At 45.9% G+C, this 21186-nt stretch overlaps 1 protein-coding gene across 2 annotated transcripts in view; it reads left to right on the top strand.

The window, feature by feature from the left end:
* Positions 1 to 21186, top strand: part of AFF3 (ALF transcription elongation factor 3) — a 558275-nt gene that overhangs the window by 419788 nt on the left and 117301 nt on the right. For both annotated transcript variants that reach the window (XM_082672922.1, XM_082672923.1), the window contains one exon: positions 18528 to 18579. In XM_082672922.1, coding sequence (XP_082529048.1) covers positions 18528 to 18579 — 52 coding nt within the window. The remainder of the gene's footprint in view (positions 1 to 18527; positions 18580 to 21186) is intronic.

The raw sequence follows: 21186 nt of genomic DNA, 5'->3' as shown, positions 1-21186 counted from the left end.
CTATCTTTGGGCCATATAGAAAGTGACATTCCTTCTGTTTGTTCTGAGTTTCATGTCACATCCTTACTGCATCAGGGGAATCTAGGAGCACTGTTTCAGAGATCCCGGGACAGTTTGTTGTCCGGGTAAGAAAATCCTGTAAGCCTGAGCTCCTTTATCAGACTGGAGCTCTGTGAGGTTGGGGACCATTTCTTATTTGTCCTGGTCTACCCATCTGCTAGCACAGTGCCTGACACATGTAGGGTACCAGTAAAATTTTACTTAAATAATTAATCTCACTACAGGTGATGTAGGCTGCCGCTATGCTGTTATCCCAGAACAAGATAGGCTCCTGGTTATAGGGGCACATTAGGGGCAGTGCTGCCTGGACCTGGTTAGACACTGTCTCATCTCTGTCGGGCCTTCACCAGGGCTCCTGGTCAAGAATGCCCACTCTTTTCTGTGTTAACTGTGCAGTAAGGCTGGCTGAAAGTAAAATGGTCCATCCAAGGGCCTGACACTGTGCCTGAAAACTTCTACTCTTACTTTCACACCTTCAGGATCTTTTTTGGTGTTATTTGGGGAGGTTTCTGTTGTTTTCTGTTTTTCCGTTTCTTCTCTTTTTAACTGTGAGAAGTCATCACAGATCACAAGCGCCTGGGAAACTGTTAGAAGGGGTGTGTTCTGGCCAACCTGCACCATGCAGTGTGTCTAGGTCACAGCCGCTTCCAAGGGTGTGGGCTACAGAGGAAGATTATTTTAGCAGGTAGGCAGGAAAGGAGACCCATTCTAGACCATGGTTCGGGGCCAGGCAGGGGCAGGGGGTGCTCCAGTGCCCGTGTAAGAAAGGAATCTGGATGAAAGCATAGCCCTGGAGTGGGGGGAGCACCCCTGAAAAGGTAGGGGTTTTCAAAGATAAGTGTCACCTACCTCACAGTGTTGTCTAGTGTTGATCCAGAGATCAATTGATTTTCTGCCATTTTAATGAAAACCTATGTACCAGGAGTCTTGACTCATCTAAAATTGGAAAATCAAGAAGTCTGCGTTGGTCATGGATCCCATCTCTTTTCAGCCTTCCTCTCCTGTCCTCCATCAAAGAATAGACCCAATTAGGCAGGATTTAGCCATGAGTTCCAGCATAGTAACTAAATTTATCATGATTAGTACTGATTATCTTCTTAAGCAGCAAGTAGAAAAGCACTCTTTTGAAGTCAAATTCTGTCTCAAAAGTTTGCACTCGCACTTAAAATTTTTCATTGAATCATTTTTCTTTGCACTTGAGATTCCCTTCTGCCAACTGAAAATCAAGCGCAGGCGGACCTCGGAGATACTCTAGGTTGGGTTCCAGACCACAGCATTAAAGCAAATATCGTAGTAAAGCGAGTCACACAATTTTTTTGGTTTTACAGTACATATAAAAATGATGCTGGCGCTATGCTGTAGTCTATTAAGTGTGCAATAGCGTTATGTCTAAAAAACAATGTACATACCTTAATTTAAAAACACTTTATTGCTAAAAATGCTAACCATCATCTGAGCCTTCAGTGAATCAGAGCAGTAAAACATCAAAGGTTACGAATCACAGGTCACCATAACAAATATAATAATAATGAAAAAGTTTGAAATATTACAAGAATTACCAAAATGTGACACAGAAACATGAAGTGAGAAAATGCTGTTGGAAGAATGGCACCGATAGACTTGCTTAACGCAGGGTTGCCACAAACATTCAGTTTGTAAAAAACACGATTATCTGCAAAGCACAGTAAAGTGAAGTGCAGTAAAACGAGGTCTGCTGCAGACAAATACATAAAAAGTTGGAAAGGCAGCAAACAACTTGATTCTGCACGTTTACTCTTCTTTACTTAAACCCAAAATATACCTGATCTAAAACCGTGAGGAAATGCTGAAGCTTTCTTGCAGAGTGGCCTGACCAATGCTGGTGTTAGTTTGTGGTATAAAGCAAAGTGATTCGGTTACACATATATATATTCTCTTTCATATTCTTTCCCATTATGGTTTATTACAGGAAATTGAATATAGTTCCCTGTGCTGTACAGTAGGACCTTGTTGTTTATCCATTCCATATATAATAGTTTGTATCTGCTAATCCCAAACTCCTAATTTATCCCTCCCTCGCCCCCGTCCCCTTGGCAACCACAAGTCTGTTCTCTATGTCTGTGAGTCTGTTTCTGTTTTGTAAATAAGTTCATATGTGTCCTATTTTAGATTCTACATATAAGTGACATCATATGGTATTTGTCTTTCTCTGTCTGACTTCACTTAGTGTGATCATCTCTAGGTCCTTCTGTGTTGCTGTAAGTGGCATTATTTCATTCTCTTTTTTTTTTTTTTTGCCTATGCCACCTGAAAATTAGAACATTTCATATATTGACCTAATTTTCAAACCTATTCACTGTAAAAAAGAAAAAGTGGTGAACTAGTCTTGGTGGTGTGTGTGTGTGTGTGTGTGTGTGTGTGTGTATACATATATATATGAGATCTTTAAAAAAATTTTATTGGAATATGGTTGCTTTACGATGTTTTGTTTCTGCTGTACAGCAAAGTGAATCAACTATACATACACATGTATCCCCTCTGAGATTTCTTTTTTAATTGAGATTATCTGACTTACGTATTCTGACCACCTGGATTCGTTTTACAGTGAATAGTTCTAGAAGCATCAGAGATAACATACAAAGTACTACAAAAATGGTAGCATTAAAGGTGAATTCACGGAAATGCCTTGGTTTGAGGATCAAATGCCAATCTCCCAGTTCAGTGAATAGCTAACAGGATGCTTTTGCTTTAACATGGAACATAAATGGCTTTTCCTTCTCTTTACATTTAAGTGATCCGCTTACTACGTTTGTGGCAGAGAGGGTGAGTGGATTCATGTAGAAGGCTGCATCTAGGCATAGGCAGCGAAGGCATACGTTCCAGAGAGGGACAGCTTGGAGGTGCAGCGCTGGCGGGATCCCTGCAGTATCCGGTTCCAGCTGGTTCTGCCCATAATCACAGGGGCCAGAATGGGCATCTTGGTCCACACAGCATAGGAGGTTAACATTCCATAAGTCTCAAATAACCTATGGATACCCTGAACAGAGAGGCAGTGGCTTCTTTCCCTCAAGACTTAATGGGAATGGAATATTACTCAGCCTTAAAAAGAAAAGCAAGGGCTTCCCTGGTGGCGCAGTGGTTGAGAGTCCACCTGCCGATGCAGGGGACACGGGTTCGTGCCCCGGTCCGGGAAGATCCCACATGCCACGGAGCGGCTGGGCCCGTGAGCCACAACTACTGAGCCTGCGCGTCCAGAGCCTGTGCTCCACAACGGGAGAGGCCACAGCAGTGAGAGGCCTGCGTACCAAAAAAAAAAAAGGAAAACGAAATTGAGTTATTTGTAGTGAGGTGGATGGACCTAGAGTCTGTCATACAGAGTGAAGTAAGTCAGAAAAACAAATACCGTATGTTAGTACATATATATGGAATCTAAAAAGAAAAAAAAATGGTTATGAAGAACCTCGGGGCAGGACAGGAATAAAGATGCAGACGTAGAGAATGGACTTGAGGACACGGGGAGGGGGAAGGGTAAGCTGGGACGAAGTGAGAGAGTGGCATGGACATATATACACTACCAAACGTAAAACAGATAGCTAGTGGGAAGCAGCCGCATAGCACAGGGAGGTCAGCTCGGTGCTTTGTGACCACCTAGAGGGGTGGGCTAGGGAGGGTGGGAGGGAGATGCAAGAGGGAGGGGATATGGGGATGTATGTATAAGTATAGCTGATTCACTTTGTTATACAGCAGAAACTAACACATCATTGTGAAGCAATTATTCTCCAATAAAGGTGTTTAAGAAAGAAAGAAAAAAAAAGGCTTCATGGGGCAGGAACAACTCAATGAACTAAAGTGGAGAAAGGTTTAATTAGAGAAACTTAGGAACTGTTGACTTCCAAGGTAGAACAGGTACTTCTCCCCTTCCAGTTAATACTGAGTTAGCTTGGGTAGTGGACTTTGTCCTTCACATGACTGTACCCTGGGAAGGACATTGGGGAACTAATATTTGAAGACTATACAGGTGTTTCAAAGACTGGAGAATAAAGCCCATGAGGAAAGAAAAAAAGGGGCCAGGATTTTCTGACGAGGAAAGAAGATGGGGATCTGTACTCCCACTTTTTATTGCTTCACTAGGCTTACTTATCTGTCTTTCCCTTCAATAAACAGTGAGCCATGTGAAGGCAAAGGCTTTTCAACCTTCTATCTCGAGCATCTAGAATGTACCTGGTTCACTGGTGGTGGTCAGTAAATTAAGAAGTTTCTGTTCTCTGTTAGAAAAAGTGAAATGGACTTAAGTTACAGCCTGGTGATTGTTACAAGATGGAATGGGTAGTAAAATTCCAATACGAATGTTGAATATTGAGTCATTCCTACGTATCAGCCACCGTATAAAATGTATGCATTTTCCCCCATATAATTCCCACATTCCTTGGGGGTTAACGCTCTTATTTGTCTATTTTAAAGATGAGAAAACTGAGGGAGGGACTCTGAGTTCTTTGCACAAGGACACACAGCTAGTATGTGGCAGAGCCGGGATATGAATCCATCAATCAGGCTTTCTGACTGCAGAGCTCAGGCTCTTAATTACTATACCCACCAGTCAGAATTCAGTCTGGAAAAGAGAAACCACTCTAGGTGTTTTAATAGGAGGGCACTTAACATAGGGCATGAATGCCTTCCAAGTCCATCAGGAGGGCTAGGGAATCTAAGGTCAGGGGGCCAACAGGAAATCAGTGATTAGTTCAGGAAATCAGTAAATGCCAGAATTGCAGAGAACTGCTAACAGACATCTCAGCATCGACAGGTTTTATTCCCAGAAGGATGCCTGGAAGCCTCTGGCAGAACCTCACATCTGCCACCTGCTGAAGCTTATACACCTGCTTCCACTGCCCTGGTACAACGATGGCCTCTGTTACCCTTCGGCCTTCCAAACCCTATGGGGGTGCCTCTCATTGGCAACATCTAACTCAGAACCCTGCAGGCAGGCGTGTAGGAAATGTAGTTCCCAGTCCTCTAGCCCCTGTGAAACAGGGTAGTGCTCCAAAGGGAGAAATGACGCTGAGATGTCCACAGATTACCTTGCATACTGTGCCGTACTGTCTTGAAGAAACCTTGGGGACTTCTCCAGAGAACTTGGAAGGCAGGATAACCTATGGTATCTTTTGTATTTCCCCCCAGAGGCTAAAGAACAGGCCCGAAAATGATCTCAGATGCCCTAGCACTGCCTGTGATTTCTGAAAACAACCCCTGAAGAATTCTGAAACGCAGAATGATAACTCCTTAACTCATTAGCAAGGATGGGCTTGTGCCTTACCCTAGGTACTCAGGAGGTAACACCCCTCCCCTGAAAGCATTCATATTCAAATGGAAGACGGGGGAAAGGTGGAGGCTGTTGAGTTGATACACAGTCTTAATACAATGCACTAGTTCTGTACAAAGGCAGATAAGATGTGGAGAATTCTATTCTGTGGATTGCAGATGGTTTTAATGAGAAGGCGAAAGTTCACTTGGAATCATGCAGTGGTTTTCAACCCTGGCGGAATAGTAGATTCATCTGGGATGCTTGTCAAAAATGCCGATGCCTATGCCCAATCTAGGACCAATTAAATTAGCATCTCTGGGAAGGAGGCCCACGAATCAGCGTTTAAACACCACGGGCAATGCTGACCTCATCATTGAGCAACCCCTCGGAGGCTTTACAGTTTCCAGTGTGCTTTCACTTTTATTGTCTCATTTGTGTCTCTACTGTCGTAGCGTTTTATTAGCGGACAAACTAAAACTCAGAGTTCGGGACTTGATCCAGGGAACAGAGCTATTCAAGACATTCAGCTCTGCAGACGGTCCAAGTTCACTCTGTGTTGTCTAGGGGTTCCTACGCTTTGCTGCAAATTAGAATCACCTAGGGAACCTTTAAAACTGTGGATGCCCAGATCACACCCCAAATCTATTCCATCAGAATATGGGGGTGGGGTGGGAGCCAGGCATCCATATTTTTCAAAGTTCCCAAGTTGTTCCAGTGTGCAGTAAAGTTTAGAAACCACCATGTTAGGCCATATTCAGGGAACATGTGGCATGGGCGTAGCTCAACATGTGTGCATTTGCTTATTTGGAGATTATGCTGGGTTCTCTTTCCTGACCCTAACAGTTTATCTGTTCAATTAAATCTCTTAATTAGGGGCTGTCTCAGGAATCAACTTGTCAATAACGATCGCCACAGACATGCAAAAACTGGTATTGGGCCCACCGTATGTGTGACCCTTCTAGATTCAATACATTCTTCTTGTCAAGAGTTATGAATGAGGGCTCCCCTGGTGGCGCAGCGGTTGAGAGTCCGCCTGCCGATGCAGGGGACACGGGTTCGTGCCCCGGTCCGGGAAGATCCCACATGCCGCGGAGCGGCTGGGCCCGTGAGCCGTGGCCGCTGAGCCTGCGCGTCCGGAGCCTGTGCTCCGCAACGGGAGAGGCCACAACAGTGGGAGGCCCGCGTACCGCAAACAAACAAAAAAAGAAATGCCCATGGTCAAGTCTGTGCAAAGCTTCCCAGTCGAGGTCCCCCAACCTCTCTTCCAGTTCTGCCGAAAAAGGACCATGTTCTTTCACACTCTGTACTTGAATTCATTACGCCTTAGAAACGGAATTCTCTAATACCAAGAACATTAGTTCAGAAGCTAATTTTCTAAAAGTCCTTGTAGTGAACAAAGAGAGGAATTTTAAAACCATCTTTGAGGAGCGAGCCTTCCCTATTAAAGTACCCTTTCTAGAGTCCAGCTTGTTTTTTGATAGAAATGATCGAGTCCGTCCGGCCCTCTTTCCCTATAATTCTTTCAGGAGGAAGCAATTTTCAAGTCAGTTCGGAGGAAGCTACTTTACAGCCGTGGCCTGCAGCGCCCGGAGTGGAAAAGATGGAGCATCTTCATATTTTCACAGTCACGCCAGCTGTGTGCGGTGCTTACAGCTTTCTGGGTGGAAAGAGTCCTGAGATGTTCAGGAAAACTGGGCCCAGCATTCCATTTCTCCCAGACAAAGAGTTCCCTCCAGGCTGCTCAGATCCCCTATCTAGTCCCCTTGCAACTGTAATTCCAAGTAAAAAGAACAACGAGCACACTTTTTAAAATACACAACTAAAAAAAAAAAAAAAGCAAAAAACAAAACTAAAAAGAAAACCTGGGATATTTCAAATAACTTTAGCGAGATGTGTCTTTACTGCATCCAACAGAAATGGGGACGTGATAAATGAGAGCAAACAGTGGACAGACTTCCCTTGCCAAGTGGTCAGCGTTTTACAAGGTGTGTTTGCAAGGCTGCCCCTGTTCTGTTTTCCGAGGCCATGGCTCCTAAACGCATGGCCCTGAGCGTAGCCCTCTGTGGGCCACCTGCAGCTGTGCGCTGGTTTCTGCCTTACAGCTGTTTTGTAAGACATCACGGCGCGCCATGCCATGAGCAGATAGCATCATCAGAATTGGGAGCAAGATGGGTCCTTAACACGTTCAACTGGCTCAGAAACAGGCCTCTGGAATCCCTGTGTCCACCAGCGGTCGTCATTGGGGGTGTGCGGTTGCAATCCGTTCTGACCAGAGCCTTCCCTTTTTCCCGCTCAGCTCCTCCACACTCTAAGTTACCAGGGCCTTTACGTAACTTCACAGACTTGTCCAGTGCACCCTGTGAGGCAGGAATTGTAGAGAAGACTGACCCCTGCAAGAGGCAAAGGAGAGCTGCGGGGAGGCGGGGACATGACACCTTCTGGAGTTGTCAACACCCCTCGCCTTCTGCAGAAGCTCTGAGCCCGTGTTGTCCAGTCCAGCAGCCGCTGGCCGCACATGGCTACTGAGCCCTTGAAATGTGTACGTTGTCACCTTGAAATGCTATGTTGGCTTAAATATATTGACTATATTGTAATTTTACCTGTTTTTACTTTTTTTTAATGTGGCTATTAGAACATTTTAATGACCTGTTAGGCTTGCGTTATACCTCTGTGAGACAGTTTGAATGATGGCTGTTCATGCTTTAGCGCAAGCAATTGGGAGTGACCTTGAAAAGGGACACACTAAATATTTACTACCATCCAGTGGCATACCAGTTACTTGTTGATGCCAACAAATTACCCCCAAACTTAGTGGCATTTGTTATCTCATGGTTTCTGTAGGTCGGGAATCTGAGCATGGCTTAGCTGGGTCCCCCGGCTAAGGGTCTCTGGAGAGGCTGCAGCCGCCAGCCAGAGAGCCAAAGAGTATGCCTGCCAGCAGGCGGACATCACCCAATCTCACGAGTGACACCCCATCACTTTGCCCTGTTCTGTTCCCTAGAAGGAGGTCACTAGGTCCAGCCACACTCAGGGTGGGGAGGACACAGTACCAGGAGGCTGGGGTCGTTGGGAGTGTCTTAGAGCTGCCTGCTGCAGCTAGATAACGAGGGTCCCGTTAACCTTACACCCGTCCACCGGTGCCGTGTACTGACTGTAAGGGGTCCAAAGTGCTGTGTTCCCATTTGCTGGTTAATGCATTAAAGAAACTCGGAAATCATCTATAAGGAACTACAGACAGTGGTGACTTTGGGGGAAAGAGTGGGAAGTGAGCAGGTAGAGACAGGAGGGGAGGTAGACATTTCCCTGGATTTTTTCTTTGGGCGGGGGATGGCATTGGAACCCTGTGTGTGTATCACTTTTCCAAAAGAAAAGAACATCGTGGGAGTGCAGGATATAACCTGCCTCCATCCCCAGGCATGCCATGCTCGGGGGTCACCTTCCGCGACTCCATCTGACTTCTTTAGCAGTCTGAAGCCAGCACAGGTCCTTCCTCCTCCAGTGCTCTGCTCGAGGGCCCATCCCACCGTATAACAATCACTGGATTACTTGTCTCTGTCCCCTGATAACCCGATGCTCTGAGGGCAGGCACAGAGCCTTTAGGACTTGTATTCAGTGAGTCAGGCTCAGTTGGTTGAATGAACGAGCTCTTTTCCTTAGCAGATTTGGGGGTGAGAGGAGGGGGTCCCTGGTCCTCTCTGGGGTCCTACCCTGTGGGCCAGGGCAAACTGGGAGAGATCTGGGGAGGAGTACACATCCTCAGGGCCCCAGGCTCCCCACCCATCCACCCAGACCACAGGCCCCAATATGCCCTCAGAGGTGGCTCAAGGGGCCATATCACAGGCTCTCGACTTTCAGTAGCTGACTAGAGATGTGATAAACCTCTGCGGGCAGGAGGTGATGGCCTAGCCCAGCGCTTCTAAAACTGTGGCCTCTGCCCGGCAGCCTCTGCATCACCTGGGGACTTACTATGAATGCAAATTTGGGGGCCCCTTCCCACCCCTGGAGGTGGGCCCAGACACCAGTGTCTTAACAAGCCCTCAGGTGATGCTGCTTCTGCTCTAGTCTGAGAACCACTGGCCCAGCTTTGACTCCCAGGGTGCCTGTGGAGGGAGCTTCCTGCTTCCCTAGGGCTGGAGGTCAGAGCAGGTGGCCTGCTAAGGCCGCTTTTCTCTGTAAACATTCTCCCACAGCACCTCCGCGTCCTACGGCAGTCCACCTGCCCCAGAGGACTGATCTGATGAGGAACTTCTCGGTACACTTGGCCGCTAGCATCCCGCTTTCAGTTACTTGGAAGAATGTTTTGTGACTTCCTGCTTTTCTAAATGTGCCTTCGTGGTGGAGCTCGGGGACACGTTGTTCCTTAGAAAGAATGAAGGATCCTGCAGACACAGAGCGTTTGAGAGGATGTATAGTTCCGGCGCCGTGTGGCCCAGAGCCTAGAGGACTTGACGAAGGCTCCTTGGGGGCTCAGCAAATTGCTCTGTTGCTCTGCTCATCATTTAGCATACGTGTCATCTGATTTTATTTGCAGATGCTGTTAGGAGAAAAGAAAAAGATGAATCTAGTTTTTTTAACTACCCAAAAGCTGTTGGATGTGTGTTTGGGGAGACATTTCACTGTAATAAGGAAGCGTCTAGAAAATACCTAGAGACAATTGATTAGTTTGTAACAGAGGAAAGAACACTTCCCTGGTCTCAAGCCCAGTTGGGGAACTGGCACCATCTCCCAGTCCAGTCCTTGTGGCCACCTGGTGCAGGAGCTCCGGGGTCCAGTCTGATTATTGCCTTTGTTCCTGGTCCACGAGAAGCTGCTCTGGAATTATAGAGTCACAGGCTGTTGCCTGAGGGCGAGGCTCTGTCCTACACACCATATCACATGCGAAATGTTTCCAGAAGTAGTCAAACATTCTATGTAAAACTCTACCATCTAAAAGCACTGCCATGTCCATTTCCTATTGAATTTTTAGAACAACGATGGGAAATGTCTTACCTGACATACGAGGAAGTAAGTGCTCAAAGAAGTAACCGGACTTCACCCCAGGCTCCTGACTCCAGTGTGGATCCTGACTCAGATTCCAACCTGTCAGTTTTACTTTTATGAGTCGTATCAGCTCAGATCCAGGGAACCCTCTAAACCTCCAACAATCTAACTGGACTTTCCACGCATTGGTAAAGGCAGAGAGTCAGAATTCAGAGCCACAAGGGGCTGTAGAGGTCATTTTATCCCAGCTTCATTTTAGAGATGTGGAAATAATATCCAGAGTGAGTGCACACTTTGCCCAAGTTTACAGAGCTGGTTACGGACAGAACTCAGACTCCATGCTGGCCAGCCTCATTCCACCACTCCACACTCTAGTACCACAGACTGTGTCCTTTTATTAGTGTTGATTTTTACTTTCCTTTGATTTCCATTTATTCTATATTAATATACTAGATATGGGACTATTTGGAAAGGCGGTTGCTTGACTGAGATTTTGAAGACACACGTTCATCCCGCATCTCACCAGGGTTTGACAGGTCTCCTGAATGAGGTTGGCTTTTGCGAGGGTCTGAAGTAGCAAGAAATGAGATGCTGTCCCCCAGGGAAAACAGGCCTGTGTCAAGGTCGCAGGTGGGCTCATCGTATAAGCGGAAGAAAAGGACCATTGGAACCTATTGTTCTTAAACAGAAGAGGTACAGGACACCTTCGCCCCAGGGTGAACATGGCAGAATCAGAAGATCATTTGTGATTTCATTGACACCTAGAACCAATCCTAGGAAGAGGGGGTCCAGGAAGAAGATGTGTGTGAACAGAAACCATCTCCCTATGCTCCACATTGCCTCAAAAGATGTAGGTAGGAAACCCAGGTAGGAAAGCATCAGAGCTGGAAGCTCTCAGGTCATCTAGACCACCCTTTGTCTCGTTCCTGATTTCTACGTTGGCTTCCAGACTAAGTTCCTTCCTTTGTGCCTTGGATGCACTACATCACCAGCCCCAGGCTGAGCCTGTCCAGGCCATACTGGTTCCCAGTTAATTGGGGAATGGCGCAAGCTAAATTCTTCTGAACGAATGTGGAGAGGAAGGTGGTCAAGTGTTTTTGAAAATAAGCCCAGGCAGATGGTAGTGCTGACCCTGACAGAGCAGTGGACTTCAAAAACAATGAAATGAGTTTTATAACTTCTCCTCCTGTGTTCCAAGCAGTGGAGAGGATGGCTTGGATTCCTTCAGAGAGGTGGACCTGCATAACAGGTTTATCATGCACGGCTAATTGTTAGAATAGATATTTGCGTATATGAATATGGGTTTTTTTTTTAGTAGTACTATCATTTAATCATTGAGGTTTCAATGAGATGCACTATAGAAAATGTCTTTTTTTTTAACATCTTTATTGGAGTATAATTGCTTTACATTGTTGTGTTAGTTTCTGCTGTATAACAAAGTGAATCAGCTATACGTATACTTATATCCCCATATCCCCTCCCTCTTGAGTCTCCCTCCCACCCTCCCTATCCCACCCCTCTAGGTGGTCACAAAGCACCGAGCTGATTTCCCTGTGCTATGCGGCTGCTTCCCACGAGCTATCTGTTTTACATTTGGTAGTGTATACACGTCGATACCACTCTCACTTTGTCCCAGCTTACCCTTCCCCCTCCCCGTGTCCTTAAGTCCATTCTCTATGTCTGCATCTTTATTCCTGTCCTGCGCCTAGGTTCTTCAGAACCTTTTTTTTTTTTTTTTAGATTCCATATATATGTGTTAGCATACGGTATTTGTTTTTCTCTTCCTGACTTACTTCACTCTGTATGACAGACTCTAGGTCCATCCATTTCCGTACAAATAGCTCAATTTCATTTCTTTTTATGGCTGAGTAGTATTCCATTGTATGTATGTGCCACATCTTCTTTATCCATTTTGCATATATGAATATGTTTAATGGGGATTCATAAACATTTGCCTTTGGCTTTAAATCTCAAATAGGTGGAGATCATAGAAGCACCGGCTATAGAAACAAATCTGCAAATCAAACAGCCCATATAAAAGTCAGATTTTCAAGAAGCCATTAAGACATAGCAAAATGAAATGAACTTTAAAGGACTAAAGGATTCAGATCTGATAAGGACCCCAAATGACAAGTAATTCCAGGGAAACCCTATTAATTAAAAACTGCTGCTCTGTGAAATGACTGCCGTTACATTTGAAGGTAGTTAATGTGCCCGTTTGCAATACCTGTGTAAGATATAGATGAACCCTAGAAGCAGTTGGCCATCTGTTATGGGTAGGCTACTATTTCTGCTTCCTGAGAAATTGTGGACCTCAAAAATATAAGCACCAGGGACTTCCCTGGTGGTACAGTGGTTACGAATCTGCCTGCCAGTGCAGGGGACATGGCTTCGAGCCCCGGTCCAGGAAGATCCCACATGCTGCAGTGTAACTAAGCCCGTGTGCCACAACTACTGAGCCTGCGCTCTAGAGCCCACATGCCACAGCTACTGAGCCCGCGTGCCACAACTACTGAAACCCGCGTGCCGAGAGCCCGTGCTCTGCAACAAGAGAAACCGCTGCAGTGAGAAGCCCACGCACCACGGTGAAGAGTTACCCCTGCTCGGCACAACTAGAGAAAGCCTGTGTGCAGCAACGAAGATGCAAGACAGCCAAAAATAAATAAATAAATTTATTTTTAAAATATATATGTATATAAAAGCACTAGCTACAACGTAAAGTTGTCCACTGCTCAATTAAAAAATAGTACACACAGGGAAGCTACCATCATCAGATAGTAAAGTTGGAAGGGTTGAATTGAATTCCTCCCTTTTCTGAGGGCCTTACCTTCAGATGAGGTGACTGGGTTCTGTGAGAGTTCATTATGCCAGACCTTCAGAATTTTAAGGCACTTAAAAATGGCTAAAATGGCAATGCTGATTTGAATGTAATGTGTGAGAAGAACCAGCCCTGGGAGACAGTATGCTTTCCAAAGATAGGTGCCCACCACTGAAAGAACGCAGTAGAAAATTGAATGTGTAGGTGATTGGGTGTTTGAATGCCAATTCTACTGTTGGTGGTGAGGCAGTGTTTTCTTCATGCTTCACTTCCAGAAGCAGAGAGGTTCACCTGAGGTGGTCCTTGGCAAACCACAGATGGAAATGTTTGTACTGGGTTCCCCGATCTGAGCTCAGAGGCAAACCTCCACACACCCTTTCCTCTACACAGTTCCCATGGGACCCTCTGTCCCTGCATGAAAGCATAAGAGCCTTCAGCCCGTGGCTCAAACCTTTTGACCCTTTGTACCAGGTGTTCAGGGGGCGTGTTGTAATTTTCCTGGGACAATAATTTTAAGAAACTGTTGTCTACACAGTTCACCAGTGAAAAATGGATAGAATCTGAATCACCTAATTGCATGTTTAAAAAAAAAAATCCTGCCTCGGTCCTGTCAGGGCCCCACTGTGAAGTCAGCTGTCTGGTCAGACTCCACTGTGAACTTACCACCAGGCACTGACCGGAAGTGCTCTGGACACAGTGTGACAGCTGCTCAGGTGCTCAGGGCACGAAGTCCAGGTTTCTCTGTACCTCTGGCTGCACCTCTGCTCTCTGGCCTTCATTCGCAGAGTTTGATTTTATTATCTATTTTATTTCAGCTGTTGTCATCAGGCTGTGGGTACTCCAGGCTGTGTGACCGACCACAGGTTCCCAGGATATATGTCCCCTGTGCACTCAGGCTGGTGGCCATGTTTTCTGTCCTCTGCAGGCATGAACTCACATCAGATCAATCAACCATGGCAGCAGTTATATCCTAAAATAGATCCCCCTCCGCAACCTCTAGAAAACGTCATCTTTTCTTCTCAAGATGGCCTGAAAACAGAGCAAATGGCTTAGTTTTAAGGCATTGTTACAGAAACATCTTCTGTCCCAAACTGTTTACGCATGCAAGTTTCTTAAACGCTCCAAGGCATGGCCCTCAGAGGTAAAAGAGGAACACTAATGAAGAATGAACATGTGTTGAATGTTGGTTCCGTACAAGGTTCTGTGCTAATAGCAAGCTGAGTGGCAGAGCCAGGATTCCTCCTAGGCAGTCTGACTCCAGAGTCTGTGCTCAGACCCCCGAGGTCTGCTGCCCCGGCAGCACCCACCTCGAGGTATGGTTGAATGAGATCAGGTTGGACAGGAGCTGGGACACCTAGGAGGGTGCTGCGGGGACACGAAGGGGGGGTGGGCGCCAAGGGACATGGAAGGAGCGTGGCTGTGGGTGGGTGGGTGTCACCATCGGGAGGAAGGCCTGGTGGTGCTCAGATGGGGGGGGTGTAGGGATGCAGAGGTGCGTCAGGGTGCCCTGCGAGTCAATGTGATGCTGGAGCACGGGCCCTGCACTTATGTGCTGATGACCCTTCCCAGTCTCCATCCTCAGCGCTTCAGAGCATCAAAAACAGAGTCAGGTATCCTCCGTCTCTGCCCTGTGTCCTAACCAACACTTACTTTGCATTTTCTTTCACTCTTGGTTTAAAACTTTTGTTATTATTATTCTTGTTTAATCTACTCACGCCAGTGTAATTCCTTTTGAAAACAGACAGATGATAAACATGTTGTCAAGCAGGTGGGATCAGATTTGGGGGCAGACTGCTCCAATGGTGCCATTTGTGTGTTTCAATGGAGGCAGACACAGCCTTCACCAAACGAGGACAGCTCTCAGGCTTCTAAGTGGCCCCAGCTCTTCCGTATTCTTCTCTAACTTCACATCTTCCTCAGCTCCTCCTCAGGCTCTCAAGAAGCCACTCTGGTTTTCCCAGCATTAAAAGGGACCAGCACTGTGCTTTGGAAGTTGAGTCCCAGGGACTCCACTGTGACCAGAATGATGCAGAAGGGCCGGGCGTGTTCTTGGGTGGCCTTGAGACTGAGTCATCTCAGCGCACGCCTGTTGGGGTCTGGGGCGCCGGGCAGCGGTGACCGTCTGTTCCAGGAATGCGGTCCCTCGTGCTGGTAGCAGCAGGCTCACAGGATTACTGTGCAATGTGAATGAGCTGTCAGACTCGGTGTTCCCATTTTTCCAAGACATTCTGAAGTTTATTGGAGTCTAACTTCTCTCCAGGCTTCTGTTGAATACAGAATGTTTTTACATTTGATCCTTTGTTTTTGGATCTCAGACCAGAAACACAATTAATCTTTTTTTTTTTTTTTAACATAAGAGAGGTAAATTCAGTGATAATTTCTATTCCCAAAGTGAGGTGGATCTCTGACTGCTTTTCTTCTGGAAAGGATGACAAGGGAGCTGAGTCTTACTCTAGAAATGACAAAACCATGGCCCAGAGGTGTGACTCTCCCAGGATCAGGGGTGTGAAAGGCAGCCTGAGATTCAACCAGACACATGTTCATGTGTTGACACATTGAGCGTGCACCTAGAATAAACAAAACAAGTTCTACTCCCCACCTTAAAAGGAGCCCCACACACGGCTTTTACGCTGCCAGCTTCACGTGGTAACCGAGTCACAGGACGGGTGTGCGGCCAAGCTAAGATCCCTTGCTTTGGGGCATGTAGGGGCATCTTGCTGTGGTTGGCCATGGCCTTCAAATCTGTCCACACCGTCGCCCATACGCAGATGAAACTCCTCAGTCACCCTTGACGTGACTTCCATCTAACGGGGGTCATTAACAACGATTGTGTGTCCTTCCCTCCCCCTTCCCATCCCCCGACGGAACCACCCACACTTTGAACACCCAGTGTTTACAGGGCAGTCCTTGAGATTAAACCGAATCGCAGTTGGCAGCTGACCCCAAAAGAGGGAGTGAGGAGTGGAGGGTAAGAAACTGTCCTGACTTCTCTGGTCCTTTTCATCAGAAATGTATTTGTGCCTTTGGGTAGGAAATTCATCTTGGGGGGACTTCCCTGGTGGCACAGTGGTTAAGAATCCGCCTGCCAATGCAGAGGACACGGGTTCGAGCCCTGGTCCGGGAAGATCCCACATGCCGCGGAGCAGCTAAGCCCACGAGCCACAACTACTGAGCCCACGTGCCACAGCTACTGAAGCCCGTGAACTTAGAGCCCGTGCTCCGCAACAAGAGAAGCCACCACAATGAGAAGCCCGTGCACCGCAACGAAGAGTAGCCCCTGCTCGCCACAACTAGAGAAAGCCCATGCACAGCAACGAAGACCCAACGCAGCCAAAACAAAACACAAAAAAAATCGTCTTGGGGTAGCTGCCCAGCCCAGCCAACCAACTGGTACTGTACTCTGTGCCGTCACCGTGCTGGTCAGTAGTGTCCCAGGACAAAGGAAACACCGTCCTCTCCTAGATTCGCCCCCAAAAGCACTCTAATATAATAAATCACCAGCATCTCTTCTCTTCGAAGCCCAGGTTCAAGTTTGTGAGGTCAAGGGAAATGAGTGACGTGCCACACAGACGTAAAGGGCGGTTGAGGTGCAGCTGTGCAGTCCTTGCCAGTGTTTGGCTTGTTGGCTTCTGGTTTGAATAATAAAAGAAGGGTACCACTTGCTACTAGTAGAATAGCTGTAGCCAGGGGGGATTTGGTGTCCTAATGGTTATGGCTTAAATTCTTAATACCAAGAATTGCTTTAAAATTTCATAACTGTGCTCTTCAGAGCAAATACAGGAGTTGTTTTACTTTAGGAAATAAGGCGCACATTTATTTTGCAGACTTGGACGCTAAAGGAGGACTGGACCTTGGAGATGTCCAGCACAACCCTTCATTTTACAAAGAGGGAAATGGGGCTGGGGGCGGGGCCGTTGATTGATTTGCCCCAAACACACAGCCGTGAGAGGCAGAAGTGGGCCCACGCCCTGCCCTGGCAGGTCTTTACCCCAAGCTCACCCCAAAAGTCACTGAAATTACTTATAAAAATATTCAGAGGAATGTATCTACAGTAGGCCTATAATTGGCTTTTATAGGAAACACCACATTTTAGGGGTCAGTCTTTGGACTTTGAAGGTGATTTCAGAGAGGAGAGCGAGGCCTTCGAGCACAGGGACTCAGTGGCCTCCAGACTGATCCCTGGAGCCCCAGGGTCCATCCAAAGACGGGCTCTTCCCCTCACTCCGGACAGAAGAGCTCTGCGTTTATCTGTGTGTAGAACACACTTCTGAGTGAGACTTCTTATGAAATGAGTTCATCTGAAAACGATTATTCTACAAAGAAATAAATCAGCAATGCTGATAAGAATACAGTTTCATCATCGTCAGAAATAATGTTTGAAATTTTTTCTTTTTTTAATTTAATTTTTTTTAATATATCCTCTTCTTTTAATTTCATATTGGGGTATAGTTGATTTACAGTGTTGTGTTAGTTTCAGGTGTACAGCAAAGTGATTCAGTTATACATACCCATATATTCTTTCTCAAATTCTTTTTTTTTTTTTTAAACTTTTAACTCTTACGGACCCAAAAGTAAGCTTCCCCACTGCGGTTGTCATGACGCAGCTGAGGGACCCAGGGGGCTCTGGGGAGTTCCTCCCCAGAGTCTTTCCAGAAAGTTTCCTCCTATTTGGTTTTCCTCATCCGGTAGGATGTTCAGGCAGCTGTCTTTTCCAGATCTTTGGTGGGGGAAGACCCAGCAGCTGCTCTGAGAACTTGAGTTTGTGGTTTTCTAGCTCTCGGCAGGGTTCTGCCCGCTCTCTCCTTCTGCTTCCCACGAATGGTGATGGAGATGTAGCTCAGCACCCGCCACATGGAAAACACTGGACAAATAATTGTGGAATTACAACTTCACAAGGAAAAGCACCTATTTGACTCTGTTCGTTTAAAACCTCATATTCTTTTTCTTTTTTTTTTGCGGTACGCGGGCCTCTCACTGTTGTGGCCTCGCCCGTTGCGGAGCACAGGCTCCGGACGCGCAGGCTCAGTGGCCATGGCTCACGGGCCCAGCCGCTCCGCGGCATGTGAGATCTTCCCGGACCAGGGCACGAACCCGTGTCCCCTGCATCGGCAGGCGGACTCTCAACCACTGCGCCACCAGGGAAGCCCAAAAACCTCATATTCCTGAAGCAGGTCATCACGTCCTTTGGCTGTTGTGAGGGTTTATTTTCATGATGTGGCAGTTTGTAATTTCCTAAGTGCATCAGAGGAAAAGGGCTCAATAGGAAACATTTTTTTTTTAATTAGTAAATCTAATACACTCATTACTGAAACATTGCTCTAATACAGGTATTTTGGTGCTAAATTCTCTTGAATTTTCTAAGTATCTGTACCTCTTTGTTCCCTCTTTCAGAATGCTAGAAGATGACCTTAAGCTAAGTAGCGATGAAGAAGAGAATGAACAGGTAAGATTTTCCTTGATGTTGCCGTTCTCTGAATGTGATATGATGATGCCAATCTGGTAGACTGTCCTGGGTATTAACTGAGTCATACAAATGCTCAATTGTGATGCTCTAGGACGCTGGGTATCCTCTGCTGATTATGAGATTCTGTGCCATTGGGCCAGTCTGTTCAAATATCTTGGCTTTAATTTCCCATAAAACTGTAATTCTGTGATCTTCATGGCATCGAAGCCAACAGCAGCTGTTTATAAGGGAGCCGCCTGGGATCAGGCTTCAATGTGAGATAGAGCTTCTTTTTCGGAAAGGTTACTGGCTTTCTGGAGATCAAATGTGTGAGCTTCACCTCATCAGCATGCAACAGGCATGCTTTAGCATTAAATATTGAGAAGTCTTATACAGATATCATTAACATTGAGCGGAAGCAAAGGTAGAGGTGAGCTAAAACGATGAATAAAAAATCATCGCGCTCAGAATAGCCTGTTTGTCTTAAGTGATAAATGTGCTTGAAATGTTCTCCCCTGGTGTTGATTTATCAGCTCGAGACATCAGTCAGGGGTTTATAAATACTCTTCTGATCAGTCAGTTAAGGTGATAAAATACCCAATTAACATTCATCACTCTCACTTCTGCATTTCAGGAAATGTTTGTATTTTAAAGCAAGTTTGAAAACATGAAAAGACAGATTTTCCTCCACTTCTGTTTCCTTTTTCTCATCACCTGTTTTGTATCGTGTCAAGGTGGGGTAAACGTGATAGGTATAAAGACAATTCAGAGAGGTTTTCTGTCATTTTTACACGTGACACAAGACACGTATACTGTTCAGGTCATCTTGGAAGGGTGAATTTTATACAGAGGTATCATGGAATGCTGTGCAGGTGTTGCAGCTGTCTAGACATGCAAATGCACGTAATGTACCGAGAGAGTGTGCAGAGGTGAGATCAAAGGAAATTTCCGGGAAGAGCATCTGAGCCAGATATGACTGTGAGATCACAAAAAAGCTTGCTCGCCTTGTAAGAGAAGGTGAGGCATCAAAGAAGGGACTGGGTATGAGATAGAACCCAATGCAGTTTGAAACTAGATTGGCCAGCTGAGAAAAGCCCAAGTGAAGAAAGTTTGAGCAAGGAGGGCCACTCAGGCTTTTTTAGAGATTTATTGATCTGTTTCTAGGTGCAAGCAGCAGGCCCATCAGACAGCCACAACCCAGCAATCTTGGCAGATCTGGGGAACGATTTCACCCCTCATGTGGGTTCCTCGTCTTTGTGTCTACAAGCAAATGATTTCATCTCTTGTGTTTTTTTCCCCAGTGGAGGTCCAGATAGAATTGAACCTGTGTTTGCTGTGGATTAAGTCACAGCAAACATGTAGAGTGTGTATACTTGATACTGGAAAAGGGATTTACAGACTGTTTCATTCAGCGAGACTTTCTTAATTTGGAAAGAATTTCCTGAATTATCTCCAGGAAATGTTTCCACTGAAAACACAATTTTAAAAAATTAGTTATCAAGGATGAACTAGAAACGTTCTCTAAGGCAGTGAGAACCTTTCGTTTACTCATTTTGCTTCAGTCTGTAGCTGTGGAAAATATTGTACTGTGAACCTACCAGTCACATCCTTCTTGCTTTCGGTCCGTACGTATGTACACCTTCCTGTCTTTTACAATGAAAGCAGCTGACAGAATGAATGACTTTCATACCCTAATCCTCCCTTGTAATTAAGACTCCGGACAGTGGTTTCGTATGTGGCAGTTTAGTAATTGCTCTAACACTGATTATATTAAGTTATCCTTTATATATCCTATATATACCCTGACCTAATCACAAAATCGTAAATCCCATGCTTTTGAAAAACACTGATGACATAGAATTATTTTTCTCTTCAAGACCGAAATATGATTGCACCCCAAAAGAGTGGAGCCTGTGCATATACACGGCACACATACACGCTCTGCATTTCTCTGGCATTGAGAGATAATTAAGCATCTAACGTAAATTATTTTTTCAGATATAATCAGAGTCCGTCTCTTAACCCAAAATCTTTCAAAAATGTACTGTATGTTTCCCTGCCTCGATAAATATAGGGTACTAAAATCCTTGTCCTCTTCTAACATGACACCTGGTGGTCTTTGTGACTGTCGGTCACCAGCCTGTGTAGCCACTGTGATAAAGGAACATCCACAAGAGCATCGAGTTGCTACAGCTGTTTGCTCTTCCTAAAGGAGCCTCATACACTCATGCATTTACATATTCCCGTCTTGATGTTCCTTTATCATTGCCTCTGTGCTCTCAAAATAAGAGACAGGCTAGTTTAGTGAGTGAGCACCAGCTCAGCAGCTCCCTGGGTTCAAGTCCCTGCTCTGCTACCCAGTGGCTCTGCAGCCTTAGACCCAGTCACTGAACTGCTCGGTGCTCTGGTGCCGCCATTTGTAAAATTGGAATCAACCTTAGATCCCTGCAGCCTGCCACTTCCTCACAACTTGTGCTCACCCACAATCTTCATGTCACCAGATCCAGTAGGCTTTTTTCTTCTTTTTTAGTCAACTTACAATGGAATACACCAGGCATAGAGGAAAGTTACACGTTACCTAAGAATACAACTTGATGAATATTCATA

The sequence above is a fragment of the Grampus griseus genome, assembly GCF_964374135.1.
Source record: "Grampus griseus genome assembly, chromosome: 15".
In the NCBI taxonomy this organism is placed as follows: Eukaryota; Metazoa; Chordata; class Mammalia; order Artiodactyla; family Delphinidae; genus Grampus; species Grampus griseus.
The sequence above is the reverse complement of the archived record's forward strand: the minus strand, read 5'-3'. Positions and strand labels throughout refer to the sequence as shown.